Here is a 20,844-nt window from a genome sequence, read left to right as displayed (position 1 = left end):
GTAATGCTGTGCCTCAATATTTGTACTCACATGGAAAAATATCCTACCAAATCAATGCAATTTTTTTCATCTGTTTCAACAGGACCTGGATTTTACCCTCTGTAATTTTCCAGGAGCTAAATATAAATTCCTTTGATTAATGTGCTTAGATACATTTCTCTGCCAGGTTACAGTTAAGTAGGGTCTTGAGTCAGAAAATAAAACAGAAATAAAAAAAACAGAAAATAAAACAGAAAATACTAGTGTGACTGATGACACCATCACATATCATATTGCAATGCCATATTACATACTAAGAACATCAAGACACTAAGGTATCCAAACCAGTGACACTTTCACAGTTGCTTAAGCCTTGAAAGTGTAGAACAGAGCCATGAAATTCTTATCTGCTTTGCAAATGGGTAAGAGTGGGCTAACCCAGATACCCCAAAAGTGATAACTTTACCTGTAGATCCTGGTGGGCCTCGGGGTCCTTGTGTTCCAATGCCTGGATTACCCTTTTCTCCTTTCTCGCCTGGTAAACCTAGTGAAATAGTACTCATCAGAACCAAATTTTGAAAAATGCAAAAGGCTTATTATTTAACCAGTTTTATAATTCCATACATCATTATTTTTCACTTAAACACAGAGGAGAGATAGAGGAAGAAATAAAGAATTATTTGATTCTTTCTTCTTCTCTTCTTGGACAGGAATCGTGGTATTCCTGGGGTCTTAAGCCATGGTGGTTTCATTGAGGCAGTATGTAGAGGCATAAGCCAACTTCTAGGCTGTGCCGTTGGCAGTGTTGGAAGGCTACTTCTGGACTATACCAAGGCTCAACTACAGTAAGCCAGAAGAATCGTTGGAGCCTCACAAAACTATCTATAATTTACTGTGTGGTCCAAAAAAGTAAGAATATTTAATGCTATACCCAATTTATCTTCACTTCAAGCATTTACCCACCAAACAGTGGTTCAGCAGAAGAGCTCTACAAATAGAAGGAGAGAGTTACCATGACTTACTGCAGAGCGTTAAGCTGCTGAAGTACAAGAAAGAAGCTTCTGTGCAGCCAGCATCTGGCCCCCAAAAATGAAGTTTCCCAGCCATGAAACCCTTATGTTCCACCATGCTCAGTCAGTGAGCTGCATTCCTGCACTTTCTGATGCCTCTGAACTTCTACTGTTGGAGTCTGACCTGTGGAGATCACAGATCTAGTAATTCAGAAAAGGCACTGTATTCTTCCAGCTTTCCATCTCCTTCTCTGCTACCCTTATGGCATCCTATGAAACACTTGCTATACAGCAGTTATCACAATGAGCAGTGTCAAACTGAAGTAGGTGTCAAAACTACAAAATCCAGACCTTGAGTTTCCACCAGCGACTCGGAAACTCACAAAATCTGTCTTTGATTTGGATGGTTCAAAGACACACAATCCAGGCTGGGTTTTGGGACTTTCCCCCCTCTTTTCCAGACCTCCGAGCACTGGTAATTGCTCTCACTGCTTCACAACTTCCACACTTTCAGAATCAAAGCCAATATTGAGCACCTTTACAAAAGCAAAGTAGACAGAAAACAGCTGCTACCCATGATGGGCTAGTATCCCTAATTTCAACTGACTGGCCTCCTTCCTTCCTTTTTGCTCAGGTAACTGTTACCTGATAGGGAAAAGTATCTGGAAGACCCCTCCTGGGTGACTGTCCAAGCCCTCATTTTTTCAAGGAGCCTCATCAGATCTTTTCCTTCTGTAGTTAATTTCTGATGGAAGTAAAGAAACAAAAACTAACTGAGAAGTTAGTTCTTTGGAAAGGAGATGTCAGGAACTTAGAACAGGAATGGAGGCAGTGAAATTTCCTGTAATCTCTTCCCCAGCTGAAAACTCAAGAAGAACCTAGGCCTCAACACTCAGCATCCTCAGGGATTAGATAATTTTAATTCACACCAGGCAGGAGATTCAGTATCTGCTAGGTCTGCTAAAGAACAGGTGGCTTCATAGACAATAAATCATTAACTTCTCCTGAAAAACACAGGCCACACGACTGCACTCAAGTTACTCCTTACAAAGCACAGCGTTTTTAACCAACACATGACAAGTTCTTTGTCTTACCTCACACTTTAGAAGTGCCACTGTTCTGGTACAGTTTAAGTATTTTCTGTTTCCATTTTGTACTTTTATTTCCTTTGATTGGACAACGTTTATCTTTTTTAATGTCTTTCAGTGACCGATTATTTTTTTCATTAAGAAATTATATAATCATAATCACATTATATAACATTTTCCATTAGGAGGTCACCGAAGTTTTACCGATGTCTCCAGTAACATGGCCAAACTAAGTTAGCAGAAGCGGCAAGACAGCGTGGAAGGTAGCAGAGATTCAGCAGGATGAGGCAGCTCAGAACAGGAGAGGCCGGACAGGATGGTGCAAAGCGAGGCATGAATTAATACAGAAGCTATTGCAGTAACATCAGTGCTCCACAACCCTGATATCACTTCGTCTGACACATACAAGAACCACAGTATTACCACAGAGTACTCCTCTGGAGCTACACAGCTAGCAGGTATGTCTAAGCTACCACCCATCACAACTGTGCTTATTGAGTCCAAGCAAATATCAGAAGCAGAGCAATACAGTCACAGGCCTGTGGTACTCTACCCAAGCTTATAAGCCATGATAAGAGACAAGACTTCATGGCAAGAAATAGACTCTAGATGAACAATCATGCAGAGGCAGCTATGATGACTTCAGTTCCAAGCTAACACCTCCGCATACTACTACTTGTATTGGGTAGATATACCTATGCAGGTAAGACCTACCTTAGTGAAATCAGTGCTGCAGAGCACTGCAGGGGGTAGCTGGCACAACCTAAATCTCTTCTCACACAAAACTCAGTCAAGATGAGGTTTCTCCCCTCTAGGATCATCCTGTATTTTTCAGGATTTCCCAGATGGAACTACATGAACACCATAGTAAGCTCCTGCGCAGGCTCTGTAGATTTTCAGGCATATGTTTGCACATGGCTCAAATTCAGTTACTCTATTTTCCAGAAATCTTGGATGTCCAAATGTAGACAATTCTGCAAATCTACTGCATATTTTCAGCCAACAAAAGGTGGTATAGCATAGATGTGATTACATATTCTCCTGTACTCTGGTTCCAACTACTTTCTCAGGATGCATTAGGCCAGAAAAGCCAGAGTCTCTAGCCTAAATTCTTAAAAACTCACCAGGGAAGAAGAAGAGCTTGTTACAGATCTTGCTCTAGTATCAAATATCCAATACACAAAGGCTTCTCATAGTGGTGGTAGGAGTAGGTGAGAAAGGGATGTAGCTTCAAATTTCCTGAAATGATGTTCTAACCATTTAGCCACTAGAGAAAAATTGGAGACTTGCTAGCACAACCATCTCTTCTTTCAAGCTCCCCTCATATTTGATCTTCCTATTGTCCATCTTGCTTGTACCCAGCTGCTTTCTCTTACAACAGTCAGTTGGTCTTTGAAAACCAACAGTAGCTTTACAGAATGGCTGGCAATGTGACATTGCACAGTGCTGTACATTGTAAGTCAGCACATGAAAGCACTGCACTGACAGCACTGGAAGAGGAGCCCTGTCTACCTGGTCTTTTGCAGGTAGACATGAGTAACCTCTTGCCAAGCTGAAGATTACTAAAGGCTGTACGTCCAAACTGATGGAGCAGTAGCCTTGTGCTAATATAACCTTGTTTCAAAGCAAGGATTGAACATCATGTTAACACAATCAGTTTGATCTTCTCAGAACAGCAGCAGACCAAACCTGTATCCAATTGTGTCCATCATGTGCTAACATACCTCAGCATACCTATCTCACCACATGGTTTTATCAGGTGACTATGGGTCTTGTTCAGACTGTTTAGGCTTTTAGATCATAAAGTGCCAAAAGGTAAGTTTCTGGAATTTTACATCCATATCCTCTCCTAAATCTCATTGAAGGTCAACGTCTTCAGTGTTTATATTACTCAGACATTTTGAAATTTGTCAACATTTTTTCTTTTGGGATTCTTAGCAATGCAATACACAGGATCCCTCCTTTCAGAATCTCTGTCCTCCAAGTCCAGTAGGAGACTTCTGTCTGTAATCTAGAGTTTGGATAGCACATGAACTTGCAGTTTCAATGATGTGAAGTGCTATACCACACCTTTGATAAATGATCTCTTGGTCATAGTTAATAGCCCCTCCCCCCCTTATAAATCACAAAACTTTCAGAATTCACCCATTTTTCTTTATACTGAGTCTACCTTTGCATTTCATTAGAGACAGCTTGTAGAAAGTCAACCAGACAAGACATCGCTTTCCATGTACATTGCTGTAATGGCTAATCACTGTTAGAGATAAAAATGTATGTCAAAAATTGTCATTTGAGTTAGTGTGGCTTCAAATTCTAATAACTGTTTTCATATTTGTTCTCAGGACATACCTTCAAACTCTCTCCTTTCAAGCTAAACATTTTTGTATGTCTTGTCTCCATACAAAATAAGCAGCTGCTTTGGTTCAGCCCTGTGTTGATGACAAGCAACTTAGATCAACTTATTTCCAGTCCTCTGCTAAAGATACTTCTGATAGCATCAGTTACTAAAAAACCGAACGAAGTTCATGAACTCCTTCTCAAGAAAGGATGATGAAATGCCCATGGCTTCTGCAAAAAGAGAAATCTTAGGTATTGTTTATCTACTTTTGTCTTCATTAGAGTACTGTCCTCTTAGAAGAGCTGCATAATACAATTTAAAAAAACTGAACTACTACCCAAAATTGTCCTCTTTTATATTTAATATTTAATTGACTGAACTGGCCAAACTTCCATTTAACTCAATTGGAATTTAGCCATCAGAGCTGTAAACATGTGGTTTTCGATAACACACATTTAACTAGGTCTTTCATATGAAGCCAGGTAGCAAATGTGGATGAAGCTGTAGTTGAGAACAGTGACTTTTGCAGTGACAGCTTATGTACTTATTTTATTCTCACAGCAGCAGGATGGCATCAGCAGCCACAAGTTTTGCACACCGCTTCAGGACAAGTCGTAAGAGCAGAAGTTCACCCAGTGGTAAAAAAAAAGAACTGCATTTGTACAACTTATGAAAGCTAGCAGTGCATCAGTATAATTTTTATTATTGATTTTATAATTTCACTCAGGATTGAGAAAACCACCTAGAAGTTATAAAAAAAAACATGAAAACTGCACTGAATCTATGCTTCTTTGTATTACTCTACAAAAAATCTAAATTCTTCCAGAATACTCAGAAACCAGACACTAGAAGTCCCTGCTCATAAACAGAAAACTAAAGCAAAAGCTGTTGAGACTAGTAAAAATAAAAACAGAAATCATTGCTGTGAAAAATCAATGTTTCCAAAACTCCTACATTCATGCAAATATGTCAGGGAGCAAAATTCTAGTAATTTATCCAGGATTAGGTGCTGTAGGGGAATGATAACACAATATGGCCTCCTTAATCTTTAAGTCATTGGTCTGATTCATGTGGCCTGTTGGGGCACAACTAACTGGTCAATATTGCTAAAAATACTGAGGTAGCCAGAGATGTTCATTACATCATTAAAAAAAAAATAAAACAGGTAAGACCCACAGTGTGCAACTAAAACAACATTCAGTTGGTAAAATCATATGACAAATGCATTGGTGTGATCCCAATCCAGTCACTAATGTCTATGCTGAAAAAAAAAAAAAAAAAAGGTCTCAACTGGCAATAGACTTGGAGAACTGGATTTGTCAAGAGGATGAATTATCCTTTCTCACTGAGGTGGTCTTTCTTGGACTGACTAGCTTAGTGTATTAGCAGTGAGAAGACACATTAAGGAACGGGACGCCCCAGGCCTAGAAGTTCAAGTGGAGGTTTCTAGCACAACTCAAAGACACTCTCTCACTCCAAGCCTCCTTCCAAAAACTCTGATTAACACTTGGCAGAGTGACAAAGGAAACAACGGGAAAGAAGCTATTGGCCGGGCAAGTTAGCAAGGAAGTTCATTGATTCCAAGATCTTTCACTTCTGACATTTCCAGCAAAGCTCTGTTCAGTGCATAATTTCTAACCAATTCCCCACTCTGCATTTGAAAGTCCCCACATCTCACAAACTCGGACCAAATGTTCAGCAGCCAGGAGAGGTGGATGAGAGGAAATATCTAGCCTCCTCCCACCTTCTCTCTCCCCAGTCTAACAGCACCTTTTCATTCAACTCAGAGCCAGTAACAGGTTCTTGCAGCAACACCGATAGCTTGAAATCTATGGGGAAAAAAGCAACACGCTACTAGATAAAGAAACAGGGATTTTTTCTTCTTCTAATGCCTTTTTTTCAGTATGCTCTGCTGGCACTGCTGCCACTCTTGCAGTGCACTTTCAGTACTTAAAGATGGAAGCTGACTTTCAGCATTGCTAATCTAGCACTGTTACTGAATATTAAATTAACTTCATATACAAAAAAAATGCTGATGACAAAAAGAAACATATTGTTCATAAAGACCTCCAAGTGGCTGGCTGGAGATTTTCATGATAGGACTAAAAATTGTGACTTTATGAACACGATAAATGCAAATAATGCTTGAGGACATAGCAAAGAATGGGTTTAGAGTCTGTTTATCCTACTTTCTTTAGTCACTGGAAACTCAGTCCAGAAGTTACTCTAGTACACAAGTAGAATCATTCTTGCCTGCTAATTTAATGTACAATGAGTAGTTGGGAAGGCACTGAGAATGGGGAATATACAGAAAACTTCCAATCAATTTCGACAATCACAAAGCTGGTAAAAAATATTTTTACTTTTTACTATTCTGTTTTAGGGGCAGACTAGAGCAATCTCTGTAGAAATGGAGTCTTGAAATCTCCTGGGGTCTGATATAGCCATGATACGTTTCTGTTAAATAAACTTCTGCTACATCAATCACTCATCAGTCCAAAGCCTCAGTTGCTTCTGAAGAAATTAGATCCTCAAGGAGTAACAAATTATCCCGTATTTTTTCCTAGATGAGCTCTTTCCTCTTCAGGTTCTGTTACAAGTTCCTGTTACGTGATTGAGCTAAAAACCATTTTCACTCCAAATAAACTAGCCAATTATTTTGTCTTTAAGTTTATCCACAGAGTTTCAGTTCTTAAAACAAACTCATTTTAGGCTACAGATACAGTAAAACAATCTCAACTTTTGACATGAGTCACTTCTTACGAAAATCTGCAGAGAGCTCTGGCTGACTGATTATTGTTCTTGAAGCATGCTTGATAAGAGCTCGCTCTCCACCAAGTACAAAATTCTCCACAAGCACTCTCCACCAAAATCAGTCCTTTCTAGCATCAGCTATTTACAGAGACAGGAATAAGAAATACAAAGGCCACGTTACGGTGCATTATTCGGTTATAACTACCTAATACTTTTTTTTTTAACATAAACATTTACCCTTGCTGTAGTCACTCTATTGCCAATGTTGTCTCTTACAAATTATTATCACCTAACCTGCACCAAATTTTATTTAAGTGACTGTATCTAATCCTTTTGTGATTTCAGCATAGTACAGCATGCCGGGTCTGGACCTCAGCACAAAAAATACAAAGAAGATACATACTAAATGTTGGGTCACAAGTTTCACCTTTCATAGCCTGGTAGTTTGGTACCTCCATTCCAGGAGCCCCAGCAAAATATCCTGTGTACTCAATAGTTCCCATCTAAGAAGACATTTAAAATATGCTAATACATTATGGAAGTAATTACCCTGAAATCTGCACTCATTTTCTCCAGGTCACCACTTTTAAAGTCAGTTACTTATTTGCTGCCTCTTCCAATTTTCTTTCATCGTTGTCCCCTCCCCCCTCCTTCCTTATTCTTTTTGGACAATGTCTTCTCTTTGCTCAGCAACATGTGTGACAAGCCAGCACTCTAAAACTTGCCTCTTTTTTAAAAAAGGGTAATTAGAATTACAGTCTTGAGGGGAAGGAAGGTCCAATAAACTCATAGGTCACTCAACAACTTTCTCCTCAAAACAATGCTTTAACTCTGCTCTTCATGGCTACTGTGATTATCTGCTCCATCCCTAACCAAACAGCTTTTATAACAATTCATTTTTAAAATCCAGTTATCAAATTTTCATAATAGCAACAACAATTCTTTAGTCTTGAATAGTACATTTGTTTCAGGGGTTTCCAGGTGATATTTTGGGTTTTCATTCACTTCCTTGGGTAAAGATTCACTTTCACAGACATGGTGACTCACTATCACCTCTGTCAGGTAGTCCAGCACACAAAAGTTTGCCAGTGATGCAGAGACAGAAAGTCAATCACAATACAGAACTTGTTTTTTTACTGGATAAAACTGGAGAAGGAGAAAGGAATATAGCCCCACAAGTAAGAAAAAGAGGAGAATTCTTGCAAACAGACAGATAATTGTATTATTTCTCTCTGACATCCCTATTTCCTGTTCTTGCTCCTTCCATCCCCTCGAAACTATGACTTCTTTTTCTCTTCTGATCAACCTTGCTCCTTTCATAGCTTAGAAATCTTCAGATTGACATGTCTCAAATTTAGCAGGAAAGTTCAATCTTTCACCAGCACTGACCTTTCAGTTTTCATGATGATTTTCTTCAAAAGCTCCTTGTTTATACATTTACAGTTCCATCTCATGTCAGAACCTACTAAAATGCAAGCATGAGGTGATGTGCCCAGTTAAAAACCACTAGTCTTCAGCACTGGAGGCATCAACCTCAGCCTGATCCCACCAAATCAAATCCTGTAAAGCCTGCATTACTTGCAGGACCACGAGTTTCTGGAACTTTCATGATGCTCTGTGTTGAGCTCACCAATCAAGTATCAAGAAAACGTTCATTCTCATGATAAATTTAGACAGGAGAAAAAAAGCCATTTGGTTGTATCAGGAAAGGAAAGGTACTTTTTGTACATGTGAAATATGAAGCTTACCTCTTTCTCCTGGTCTTCCTGGTTGACCAGGACTTCCTGGAAAGCCTTGCATGCCTGGTGATCCTTGCTCACCCTGTGGCCCCGGAGACCCTGGCCGACCTGGTTCCCCAGGAGGTCCTGCGATGGTTCGTGTTGAGACAGACTGGCTTGGAATCTGGTTCAGAATTGAGTTATATCTTGCCATATGACCTAGCACGAAAAAAATGTCATCATTTTCAAGTTGCAGTAGAGAATCTGTTTGAACAGAGCACTGGCAGATCCCCAAGACTGTGGTCTATCAGGTTAGTGAATTTTCATAATACGAGGTTTTTTGCTTGTTGGTGGAGAAATAGTGGTTTAGGGATATACAGATGAGAGGATGAGCTATTGTGCAGAATTTTATTTCCTTGCTTTGGTGTTTTTTCTGGTATTTTATGTCTATATGAATTTTAAAATTATTATAGCAGAACCTTCTGTATATTTTAATAGCCCAGAGACAATTACAGCATTTTAGATGCCTGATGCTAATCAATTCTAATTGGATCTAAATCTCATTGAACATAAATCTAGATGAACATAAATCCTGACTGTCTAGCCTAAAACCAACAGATCCCTTTGGACACTGTGAAAAGCGTCATAATTATAAGTAACTGTGGCAGGAAGAGATCCATTCTAGAGATAGGAACATATGAACTATTCATGTACCTACCCTGGATAAGTTGTTCACACACTTGACGAGCAACAGCACGCACCATTGCTTGGGACTGGAGATCACCCTGGATAAGAACAGCAGCAGTATAATACCACACTGTTTTTTTATCATTTCTCTCTTGAAAATATTCAGAGCAATGAAAGACATTTATTATTCCCGAGAGAGTATATCCTCATAGATGAGGAAAAAAGCCAAAAAAGTTTGAGGATTTCCATGGTTCCCATTATTGTTTTTAGTCAGCAGAGGTCTGAGAAGATAACCCTCGTGAGAGATTTGGGGACATGCTTAACATCACATAATTCTCACTTTCAGAATACTAATATAGCTACGTGTTAAGACAATGTCTGAGAAAGGAGGAAAGTTTGCCTAACTGAACACATAACTCTATTGGGCCTGTGAACACAGAGAAACATAAATGGTTGGAGAAAAGCTTTTTTTAAATGAGATACAAGGTCTTACCAGGGAAAAAAAAAAAAAAAAAAAAAAAAAGTGGCTCTGATATGAACTTAAGACTTACCCGTTCACCCCTTTCACCCTTAGCCCCAGGAGCACCCTACAAAAAGATTAAATACAAAATCAATTCTCTGTTTTTTCTTCCTCACAACTTTGAAACCCTTGATATAGTCTCTCTTACAACAATGCAGTGAAAGCAAAAAAAAAAAAAAAAAAAAAACCAACATAAAGTTTCAGGAGGCTATGTGACAACAATCAGCATACTTCTCCATTTCAGTACACAACAAAATGCCTCCCTTTGGCAATTCTACGGAGCTAATAACTTTCCCAGGGGTTTCTGACCTCTGAGTTTTCCCTCACCTTGTGTCTGAACCCTTGGGGACAAGTGAGCAGTGTTTCCCAAGTAGATTACCGCTACAGGAGCTAACAGCCATCTTGGGGGAGAAAGAAGGAACATCTGCTCTTGTGACTTATTCAGTCACATACTGAATTTTGTTGTCTAAAAAGGCAGCAAGGGCAGATGACCAGATGATGCATTTCACATGGCTGAAATGCATCTAAAATGCATCTGAGAAGGCTGATGGGAGACAAAATATCAGTTTGAAATTTACAGTGTTTCTTGCTCCAAGGATCTGTATCCACTATGAACTGGGTCAGCAATAGGATTATACTACAAAGAAAATTAAGTATGACATCAGAGACAGTGTAATACTATATCGATGGCCACAATGATTATGCACTGGGTAAGTCGTCTAAAGCAGTTACAACTTTTCCAATAGAGGTTTTTGGGGGTAGGCTAAACACCTTTCAGTAACTGCTAAAATGCAGAACGGTTTGTATGAAGAGGTAACCAACTAACTGATGCATGGTTGAGGCGTATCTTAGGAAAGAAGAAAATCCTAAAATCACTGCAAGATCTTTCGACTCTAATTTCTGGAAAGAGAGTTATTGAAATTCAATTATTTTTCACCCACCTAGCTGTTTTTTTCAGAACTGTTAAGAGTTTAAACGTTCGTAGTGTAGGGCTTACATGATGCACAGGAGTATCTACACTCCAGGAAATTCAGTTCAATATCTGAAACGTGTTTGGACAGGAACTAAAGAGTCAACATGTCATATATTGATAGTAATAAGCTCCAAAGCTCATCAAATCTCTTTAGTGACCTTCATGATTACATTGAGAAACTATGCAGAACTGGGCACTAGGTTATTTCCTTTGCTTATATATTATCAATCATTTCATTCCCATTTAGCCAAATAAAAATGCTTGCATTAGACTAAATCTCCAAAGCAAACTGGACATTGGAAAAATAATTGTTTTTTAGTCTCCAAATCAAGCCAGAAGTGCACACCATCATGTTCAGATGCCTTTTAAAACAAAATATAATATTCACTTTGATATAGGGAAAAAATTGAGCAGGCTATAGTGTTAACCAAATGTTCAAATTATATAATTGAAATATAAATTATCTGAACTGTTGCAAAGAAACAAATACCACTGAAAACCTTCCAAAACTGTACCTTTTATATAATTTACATATTCATTTTATCGTTGGAGTCTTTTCTTGTAGTTAAACTGTCTTCTTTGATAATAGAGAAAATGACATTTTAAAGACAAACTTGGTACTAGAGCTTCCTTTGGTAAAATCGAGGGTGTAATTTTGCACTACTGAGGTTGGTGGTCAACTGTTCTGCAGCTGAAATCTATAACAACATTATAGAAAAAGGCCTGATCTTTATGTCAGTTGCCCTGATGCAAATTAAGAGTAACCACAAGTCAGTTTTTCATTCATGCAATAGTTTTTACAATCCAGTTTGAAAATCAGAATTAAGTTATTTTGGAAATATTCACGTTAATAAATAGCATACTTTATTTTCCTAAGAGTTGTTTGAAATACAAAGGAAAAAAAAAAGAGAATATAATTATACGCAGACTACAAATTCACATCCTGTTATGTTTTCAAACTTGTCTTTTAACCTTGTCTTTTGACTTTCATCCCTATATTCCAAACACTATTTGTAAGATCAACAAAAAAATTTAAGTATGAAAAAATGAACAAAGGAAGACCAATATGATGTTTGCTAGCCACTAATTGTGAACAGATTATGAGCTACAAATATTGTGCAGCTCTGTGCAATGGTAAAAGCAAAGGTCAGAAACCAATTAATGCAACAATAGCAAATATAGCAATATTAATTTATTTTACTTACAGGAGCTCCAACATCACCCTGTGGCCCTTGGCTTCCTGTAACACCTGGAACACCTGGAGCACCAGGTATTCCCTATACAGAATAAAAAAAAAAAAGCAAATACTTAGCGGTGATGACAGTCAACACCCATGAGGCCTATTGAGAGAAATGACTGTGTGATGGAGAATACTGTACAAGCACCGTTCTTTCACCGGGCATTAAGAGAACTTGTTATTGTAGTCGCCCTGTTAAGCGCAGGTAAATATCAAAGCAAGAAGGCTACAAATTTTGTGGCTAAGTGTGGTCCTCTATAAAGTCCTAAGCGTAAATGACTGAAATAACAGGAAACAGAGGCAGACTTTTTCTCTCCCTCCCTTTTTATTTATTTATTTTTTTAAAGAAAGCACTGATATAGAAATACATTAAGAATTAATAATCCTCACAAAAATCAAAATAAAAACGATTTTGAGAAAATTCATTAGGATTGCTAGCTGACTTCCTTTATCTCCTGGTCTATAGAGGAACAAAATGTTCTGGCTCCCAGGGCGCTGCCAGCCCTTCCTGGCCCTGCCACCTCCCCAGGCCTCCCATTTCAGCCCAGCTCAGGGCCGTCAGCCCCTGCCCCATGATGCTGTAGTGGTGCTGGTCCCCACCTGACCATGACCCTGACCTTGCCCAACCACAGGCTGCCCTACCCCAACCCCAACCCCAGCCCACAGAGGCCACAGCCTAATTTCATGGGCTGCTAAGTTGTTGAGTACCACGTAACCTGCTGTCCTCACCTGTTTCTAGACTAAATGTGGAGAAACCTTATGTGCTAGACTTTTCTCATTTGTGATACAACTTAATTTCTAATAAAAACTAAGCATTTTAAGAAATTCCATGAGGTACTGTGACTCACTAGAGAATGACAGTCTCCATTCAAAACTAAAAATAAATGACTAACAATTACTGAACTGCTCTGTTCTGTTATTTTTTATTTAGGAGCTACTGGTACTTAAGTTTATTGGTTCAGCATTCAGATGATGAGGAGTAAAAATCAGGAGACTGTATATAGGATTTTCCCTTTAAATATCTATTTTCTTATAATTAATGCAAATGTAACAGTCTGTCTTGTTTCCTGATCTGCCCAATGATAATGTAACAATTCAACACTTCAAGTTACATGGCATATTATGTTGAAATGCTTTAACAGGTAAACCCAAACCCAGACATTGCTTCCATGTTGTTTCCACACAACAAAACTGCGACTTCAGGTCCAGATTTTCACATCCTTATTCAGATAATCTTTGGTTTCATCTGATCTACATGCAAAGTATGGGATCATACTGGCAAAAATCTGGCTATTGGCTTTAAATATTCCATATCACAAAAAAAGGCTTATGCCTCAATATATCTGTACTAATCTTGCTGGTGTTTGCATTGCTCCTAATCAACAGGTTACCCCAATTCCAGCAATGCTGATCAATTGTTGGGCTTGACAGATATTTCCATTCAGATTAAATGAGGATAATAAAGAACACTTTTGCAAGGACTCAGCTGAATATGAGCTAAGTCAACAGCAAGAAAATGCAATGAGAAAGGTATTTGCATATTTGCAGGGAAGGAACATGGCAGCTACATCTCCCAGATGTAAACAGGTTTGCCAGTCAAAGTCCAAAGATGCTGGGAGAAAAGACAACAGAGAAGTACATGTTGCAGGAAAAGAAGCACTGAAAGCATAGCCTGAGAAAAATACTTGAGAAAAATGAACTCGTTTGGATGTTTTCCCAGGCATGGATTGCTGAAATCAAAACTACTTTCCACTAAGAAGGCATTAACCTTGCCTCTAACTGCCCTAGCTGAGAAGAATGAGACTTACTCCAGAGGCTAACGGCAAGCCCTCAAACATAGGTCTTGCTCTGAAGGTCGAAATGTGGCCTCTGCTGTCTTTCTTGATTACTCTAAGAGAGCATTTGAACACCTGCAAACACCTCCAGCCATGCAGGACTCAGCAAAACACAGTGGTTCACTTCAACTAACAATTTTCCATTGGAATTTCTTACAAAAACAGATTTCAATTTTATTTCAAATGCAAAGAGCATTAATTCCCTTTATATGGTGTAGTTACTTGACTGAATGCAAACTGTCAATCTATTGATGGAACAACCGTCTTTCTTCCCTATGAGAGACATTCTTCTTGAGCTAAGAAAGAACAGAAAGAAATGACACCGGGCGAGGAGCTCTGCCAACCCCATGAGTCATGTGAGAATTTTAACTTCCCAGGACAACCCTTGGCCTTGGCCTTTCTTCTGCCTAGATAGCAGCCTGTGACCAACAACCCCCTAAAGTTCTGCTGACTTTTATAGTAACAGATTCCATGAGCAATACTCACCATTGGGCCAGGAGGTCCTTGTGGCCCTGTAGGTCCATCTTTGCCAGGAAGGCCCTAAAAAAGAGAAATATATGCAATTTTGTCAGCTTTTTTAACACAATTTCTGTGCATGCTTATGAAGAATGAATTTGTTTCATTCATCTAAAAGATTTTTTCTTTTTTATTTTTCATAAATTAAGAAATGGTAGTACTATTGTTCTAGAAGATGGGAATTTCTTTATCTGCACAAAGGAGGGTGAGTTTCTGAAAAAGACCAACCTATATTCAACGAAATACCAAGTAAAGTCTCACAATACTTTTGAAGTAAGAAAAAGCACTGTAAAAGTTTTGTGAAGGCACTTGACCTCTGAGTGAGTTTCACTCCTAATACTGCTGCAGTGAGGTAAATGAGAGGATTTGCTGTCAAACTTCTCTACCATGAGATGGGTCACAACTCTAAATTTGTTCTCATTGGTTGCAACTATTCATAGCCGCACTGATTAAGTGCTGAAAGATGTTAACTGAGAGCACATTTCTGTGCCCAGCAGTACTGTACATATGTACTAGCTATCACAGAGGTCTTGATTCAGGAAGCTGCGTAATGAGACTTCGATAGGAATGCTCATGTGGTTTAAATCATGAATGTGCTTCAGAGCTTCCAGAAATTACAGCCAGAAACTAAAGATAACTTGGAGACTGGAAAGAAAGCAAATCATAGAAGAAAGATTAACCAGATGTAAAAAAAAAAATACACTATTAATAAAGTATTCTTGCAAATTAACCAAAATGCACTTTTTGCATCCACATGCTCAAAAGCACAGGCTTCTGAGCATAAATCAAAGATTATGGAGGTGAGATGATGGATTACGTGTAAAAGATACGGAGGTGAGAGCAGAAGGCAATAGAGGTTTGGAAAGTGTTTCTGTTCATACAGGCAGTAAAGAACATTCTAAACTCCAAATCTCACAGAACTTCAGGAAAAAAAAAAAAACTTCTTGGTTTTCTACTTTTTTCTGATGCTTTATTTCAGACACAGTTTTAGTAATGAATATAGCATGAACTGGTGGTTTTATGCTTTACATAATTTGGAAACTATGATTCAAAACTTTATATGGCACAAAAAATCTGGTTTGAGATTAATATCTGTTGTGTACCTAAAAAGGATTTTTTTTTTAATTCCACCAGAAGAGTGTTTTGGTGATAAAATAAGCCATATGGCTTATTTCCCTTCATATATTCCATGGCATATATTCCATTCATAAAATATCATCTGTGCATTCTTAGACTAGATGTGGAAAGACTTCTCTGTTTTGCAGTATAGCCACATGATTCCTGAAGTTTCATGGTCCAAAATAGGCCCTCTATCACAGTAAGAACTAAAGCAAATGTAACAGCAAAGTGACACTGAAATAAACGTAATACATGGCAACAATTTTAAGATATATATGGAGAAAAGATTCACAAAGAACACAAATACAAGTGTGTTCAGTTCTCAAGTTGTTTTTTCTAGAGGAGAGAGAGAATGCCATACAGAACTGTGAACTGCATTAAAAGTGATAAACTAGGGTTTCTGATATTCTTTGGAAGAAGCATTTAATAATGAAGAAAGTTTTGAAAAATTAATTGACAGTTATCTTTCATAGTATTTAAAATATGTTCCTGAAGAGAATACAAACTAGCCTATCTCCTTGTTTTTGCAACAGTTTGACCTCTGGGAAGACTGATACCTTCATATTTACCCAAATGTTTCACTTTTTAAAAGCAAAGATTTAAAAATCTGCTTTTATTTTTAATCAGTCCTAGTACAGGAAGAAAACTTGTTGGACTTCTTAAAGGCTTAACAACCAGGGAAGGGAGTGGACAGTTTTCCATGGACTTCCAGGATCTAATGTGGACTCACATAGGCTTCACAAGCAAAAATAATGCTGTATGTCCCTCCTTTCTACTACCCAGTCAAACAACAGAAACATCATTATGATCAGAAATCTTACATTTTCTTCACAATTTACTTCTTCTGAATAATAATCCTACTGTTAGTTGCTCAAGAAACATCTCCTTTCCATTTTCCTAGGATTAATTCCTCTTGGCACTGTCTCTGTATCTCTTGGCCACATAAAATCACCTCCTTTTGTTAGATGTGAAAATTGTTGTTTATAAATTAAGTCAAACGGAGGTTTGGTTCAAGAAAGAGTATGGCAATAACTATTCTCTCACATAGGTAAAAAGACGAAGAGTGTTTGTTTATGCTGTCAAAGGGGTTTGAAGATGATGTTCCTGAGATCATCTGATGGCCAGAATGGATCTGATACTTATTCTGAATATGTCAGTAGTGAGCAGTGGAGATTAGTAGGTAACAAGAAGCTGGCAGAAATACTGAGAATCTATTTCTTCTGGCTCTTTCCCTCATTATTTTTGGGTGGAAATTAGAGGAAAACAAAGTACTGTGAGAATTCACAAAATCGTATTCAGAGCACTGAAACTTTAAAGAATATTAATCACTCACTCATTTACTGAAGTCTCTTTTCTTTGTTCACTCTCAGCCATCCTCAGAATGACTGGAGGAATTGCCACCTAAACCCCTATAAAATCTTAGCCCTGTTAAAATCTCAGCCCTGTTGAAGTCAGTGGAAACTGTCAGTGAAAACACCTCAGTTTTGGTAGTTTAGATTTTGTTCTGGGTATTCATGAAGAGGTGATTTTGCAATTAAGGCTAGACACTGGCAATAATTCAACCGAGGGTACTGAGTCCAGGCTTGAAATACTTCCATGCACATGAATTTTTCTCAAAATACATGACCGTTCTGCATAGATAGAAGTATTCTGACTAATCTTTATATCTGTTGACAAGTCGTTGTTATTGCCGGAGAAAAAAACACTATGTGATTAATTCAGTGTATTATGGTGCAGCTCACAGAAGAAGATTTTGCATCAACAGCAGCTGGTTTTAATTAATGGTAACCCTGGAAAAGAAAAGAAATGTGGCTTTTTTTGAAAACTTTGCTCAAAACAGAGAGCCTTTATTCAGCCACAGTAGGCTAGTTCTGCCTCAACAAACAGTAATGCTGACTTAGCATAACCTCCCTCTTTGTGAAACTACTAGTAGCATCTAATAGCTAATACTTGGAATAATAGTCAATATTCAGAAAATATTTCTGTACTAATTCTTCATAATTTAAAGCATATATATATATATATATATATATACTTTAATTTATCCATGCCACTAAAATTAAGATCTGGAAGACAGTATTCCTTTCCTCATATATCAGGGTCCATCTGACTATGTCTATACTAGTAAATTAAATAGGCCTGGAGGGCAGAAAATGTGGCATATATCCATACCTGCAGCTTCACAGGAAAGAATCCAGAGGTCCTAGTGGACAAGCAGAACCCAAGCCAGCAATGTGTCCTTGCAGCAAAAAAAAGGCCAACCACATTCCTAGGCTGCATTAGTCAAAGTGCAGCCAGCAGGTCCAGGGCAGTGATCTTTCCCCTCCCAGCAAAACAGTGTATAGTCAAAGTGTCTACTTTGCCACTAGTTTGCCACTAGAAGCAGGAGCTAAGACACTGGATCATCCTTGCTTTCAGACAGATGTACCTCACTGCTGGACCAATGTCTCCAAGCAGGATAAGGCAGCACTGGTGAATCTTTCTGGACCCTAACGTAGCTGCAGTAGCTGAGCAAGAGAAAGCAATCATCAGACAATACAACTTGCTGATTCCACCTTAGCAGGCGTGTAGGGAAACACATTCAAAAAAGCTTCCTCCAGGAGAACTTTCCAACCTTCCAAAGAAGAACATGTCACTCCCCTGCACCATGCCCTAGCCATGCCTTCCTGAAAGGAAGGTATGACCAAGAGGAGACACAGGCAACAGTGAGAAATGGCAAGGTCATGGGCACAGCAGATTCAAACTCTGGATCTAGAGCTATGGAGATCACTCCCTACCCTGTTATGAGGAGGAGCAGTTGCTCCAGAGGATACACTAGGCGTCTCTCAGCACAGCTGTGTAGGTCTGTCCTTTCGGGTGGCCTGCACTTTGCAAAAAAGAATGGGAATTGTAACTGTGACCTAGCCTTGGATAGGAGCCATGATACATGGGAAAAGAAAGACTTTTCCCCCTCTACTGACACATCTAAAAAGGGCAAGTCTTAGTCTGCTTCCAAACTTTATACTTTTGGCTGAAAGAGATGAATCAAAGGCACAAGAGAATCTAATTACTGACTGTTCAGGCCACACACTAACCAGCAGCATGATGTCAGTTTGGGTTCTCTAGCATGTGCAAATCTAACTATTTTTTAAACATGCTATCTTGGGAGAGTTGGTATAGAAATACAGTCTGACTTCTTTAGTACAACTTCTTTATATAGCCAATTAAAAAACGATACAGCATGACAGGACACCAAGTATTTTCAAAATAAAACCATGATCCCCAGCCATAAAATTGGAAGAAACCATTTTGGATTTTATATTTTTAATGACGTTCTTTTGTTGACAAGAGGGGAAGAGACTGCTCTCAGTGTGAACCTGAAATGTAGATTTAAACCAGTTACTAGATAGGTTTTGAAACATTATGGCTATTCAGAGAGTTTGTTTTATTATTGGAAAACACATTTTTTACTCTGTTTCAACCTTCAGATAGTCATTTTATTTCATCTCACTTTTTTCATAGGGTGGGCGATTCATTGTTAAAATGATCTCTATTTGAATTCTACACAACTGATTAGGGGAGATGCTCTGTTTTTTTTAAATGAACTATTAAAATCCAAGAAAAACATAAATAAATAAACCAGAGATTAAAAATTGGAAGTACAAAAAATTCAAAAATACAAAAAGAATTTTTGTAGATTCATTGTTGAATTAAAATAATAAGAGGAAGAAAAAGATTTTTTTCTCAACCGATTTCAACATAAAAAATAGAAATCATGAATGCTAGAAATTAAAACAAAGAGGAAGGAAAAAGAAAGTAAAAGTGAAGTGATTTTGACTACTAGCAACTAGAAGAACTCTCCATTCACAAACTTCTTGAATCTTGTAACATTATTCTCAGTTCAGCAAAGCTCTCCAATATCTCCCATTAAATATCAGTCCCATACTTATCTTCCACTAAATTCAGAGTGGTTTAGCTGTTTTTTAAGTGCTTTACAGCACTGGATCCACTATAATTAAAATTTTTCAATGAATAACAAATACTAATGAGAAAATGAAGGCTAAGCTAAGAATAACATGGAAAAAAATCAATTCTAGCCACGTAATAACTGCAAAACAGTTTGAGAATTTGGCTAAGCGGAGGAAGCTTCACAAAGGGAACATTATATAAAAAGGCAATTTATTTCTCAGCAGTTTTCCAGTCCCCATTTGTCGTTGCTGTAGTTATGCCTTTTAGAATGATGCCTTTCTCCAGCGCTTGCCCTTCAAAGAGATCATGTAGTGAAATCACTGGTTTGAATCTTCACCCATTAAAAGCAATTATGTTGTCCTAACTTCAGTGGAATCAAATGAGTTACACGACCATAAAATTAGTATAACATCATTGTTTGTTGCCATAGAAATAATTGCTGCAGGACAAGACTGCACAACAGTCACAGAGCAAATAACTGGCTAACAGGCTTGACTTTATGAGATCTAGGCAATTTATGTAGTTTCTTTGTTTCACATCAGAAGAAAGTGAACTCATGAACCAATCATGATTATCATTTCTATATAAAATGGCAATTTATTTAATTGCTTGCCTTATTCCAGATGACACTGGGGCCCTCTCCCAGCACTACATGCCTTTTCCCTGACTGTACCAAAAGCCTTTGCCCATACCAGTCTTTTTCCCCTGCTTTTCTCAGAAATATCATCCTTCTGCATAAACTTGTTGAGTTCCACATGTGGGAGAACTAGACTGGTTCTGAACTGCTGGTTGACACGTACAGCTTCAAGCCCCAAGTCACTGGGAACTGGCTATGAGCTAGATCAGACAGGATGGTGGCAAGAATCCAAATGTCAAGCAGGCTGTAAGCCTTTAAGAGTAGGTGACATCAAACTTGGGGAAATCAGCATAGAAAATTCCAATAAATTCTAAAAAAATGAGCTTCTATACAGAAGAAAGCATAATAGTATTATAAAGGGGAAAAAGGAATACGTTTACCTTCCCATTTCACTCATAAATCAGCTGAAAATTAGAACCCATCAGGTGATAAGGTTGTGCAAAAATTTCTCTCAATAAAAATACCTTCTCTTGATTTTAGAGGAA

At 38.2% G+C, this 20,844-nt stretch overlaps 1 protein-coding gene across 5 annotated transcripts in view; it reads right to left on the bottom strand.

The window, feature by feature from the left end:
- The window catches only part of COL14A1 (collagen type XIV alpha 1 chain), a 134,378-nt gene that overhangs the window by 2,887 nt on the left and 110,647 nt on the right, over positions 1-20,844 (bottom strand). For all 5 annotated transcript variants that reach the window (XM_062570575.1, XM_062570577.1, XM_062570576.1 and 2 more), the window contains 6 exons: positions 14,626-14,679; positions 12,273-12,344; positions 10,126-10,161; positions 9,606-9,672; positions 8,918-9,106; positions 446-523 (listed from right to left, as the gene is read on the bottom strand). In XM_062570575.1, the coding sequence (XP_062426559.1) occupies positions 446-523; positions 8,918-9,106; positions 9,606-9,672; positions 10,126-10,161; positions 12,273-12,344; positions 14,626-14,679 (496 nt within the window). The remainder of the gene's footprint in view (positions 1-445; positions 524-8,917; positions 9,107-9,605; positions 9,673-10,125; positions 10,162-12,272; positions 12,345-14,625; positions 14,680-20,844) is intronic.

The sequence above is a fragment of the Rhea pennata genome, chromosome 2 (genome assembly GCF_028389875.1).
Source record: "Rhea pennata isolate bPtePen1 chromosome 2, bPtePen1.pri, whole genome shotgun sequence".
NCBI lineage: Eukaryota > Metazoa > Chordata > Aves > Rheiformes > Rheidae > Rhea > Rhea pennata.
This window is presented reverse-complemented; position numbering and strand designations above follow the sequence as displayed.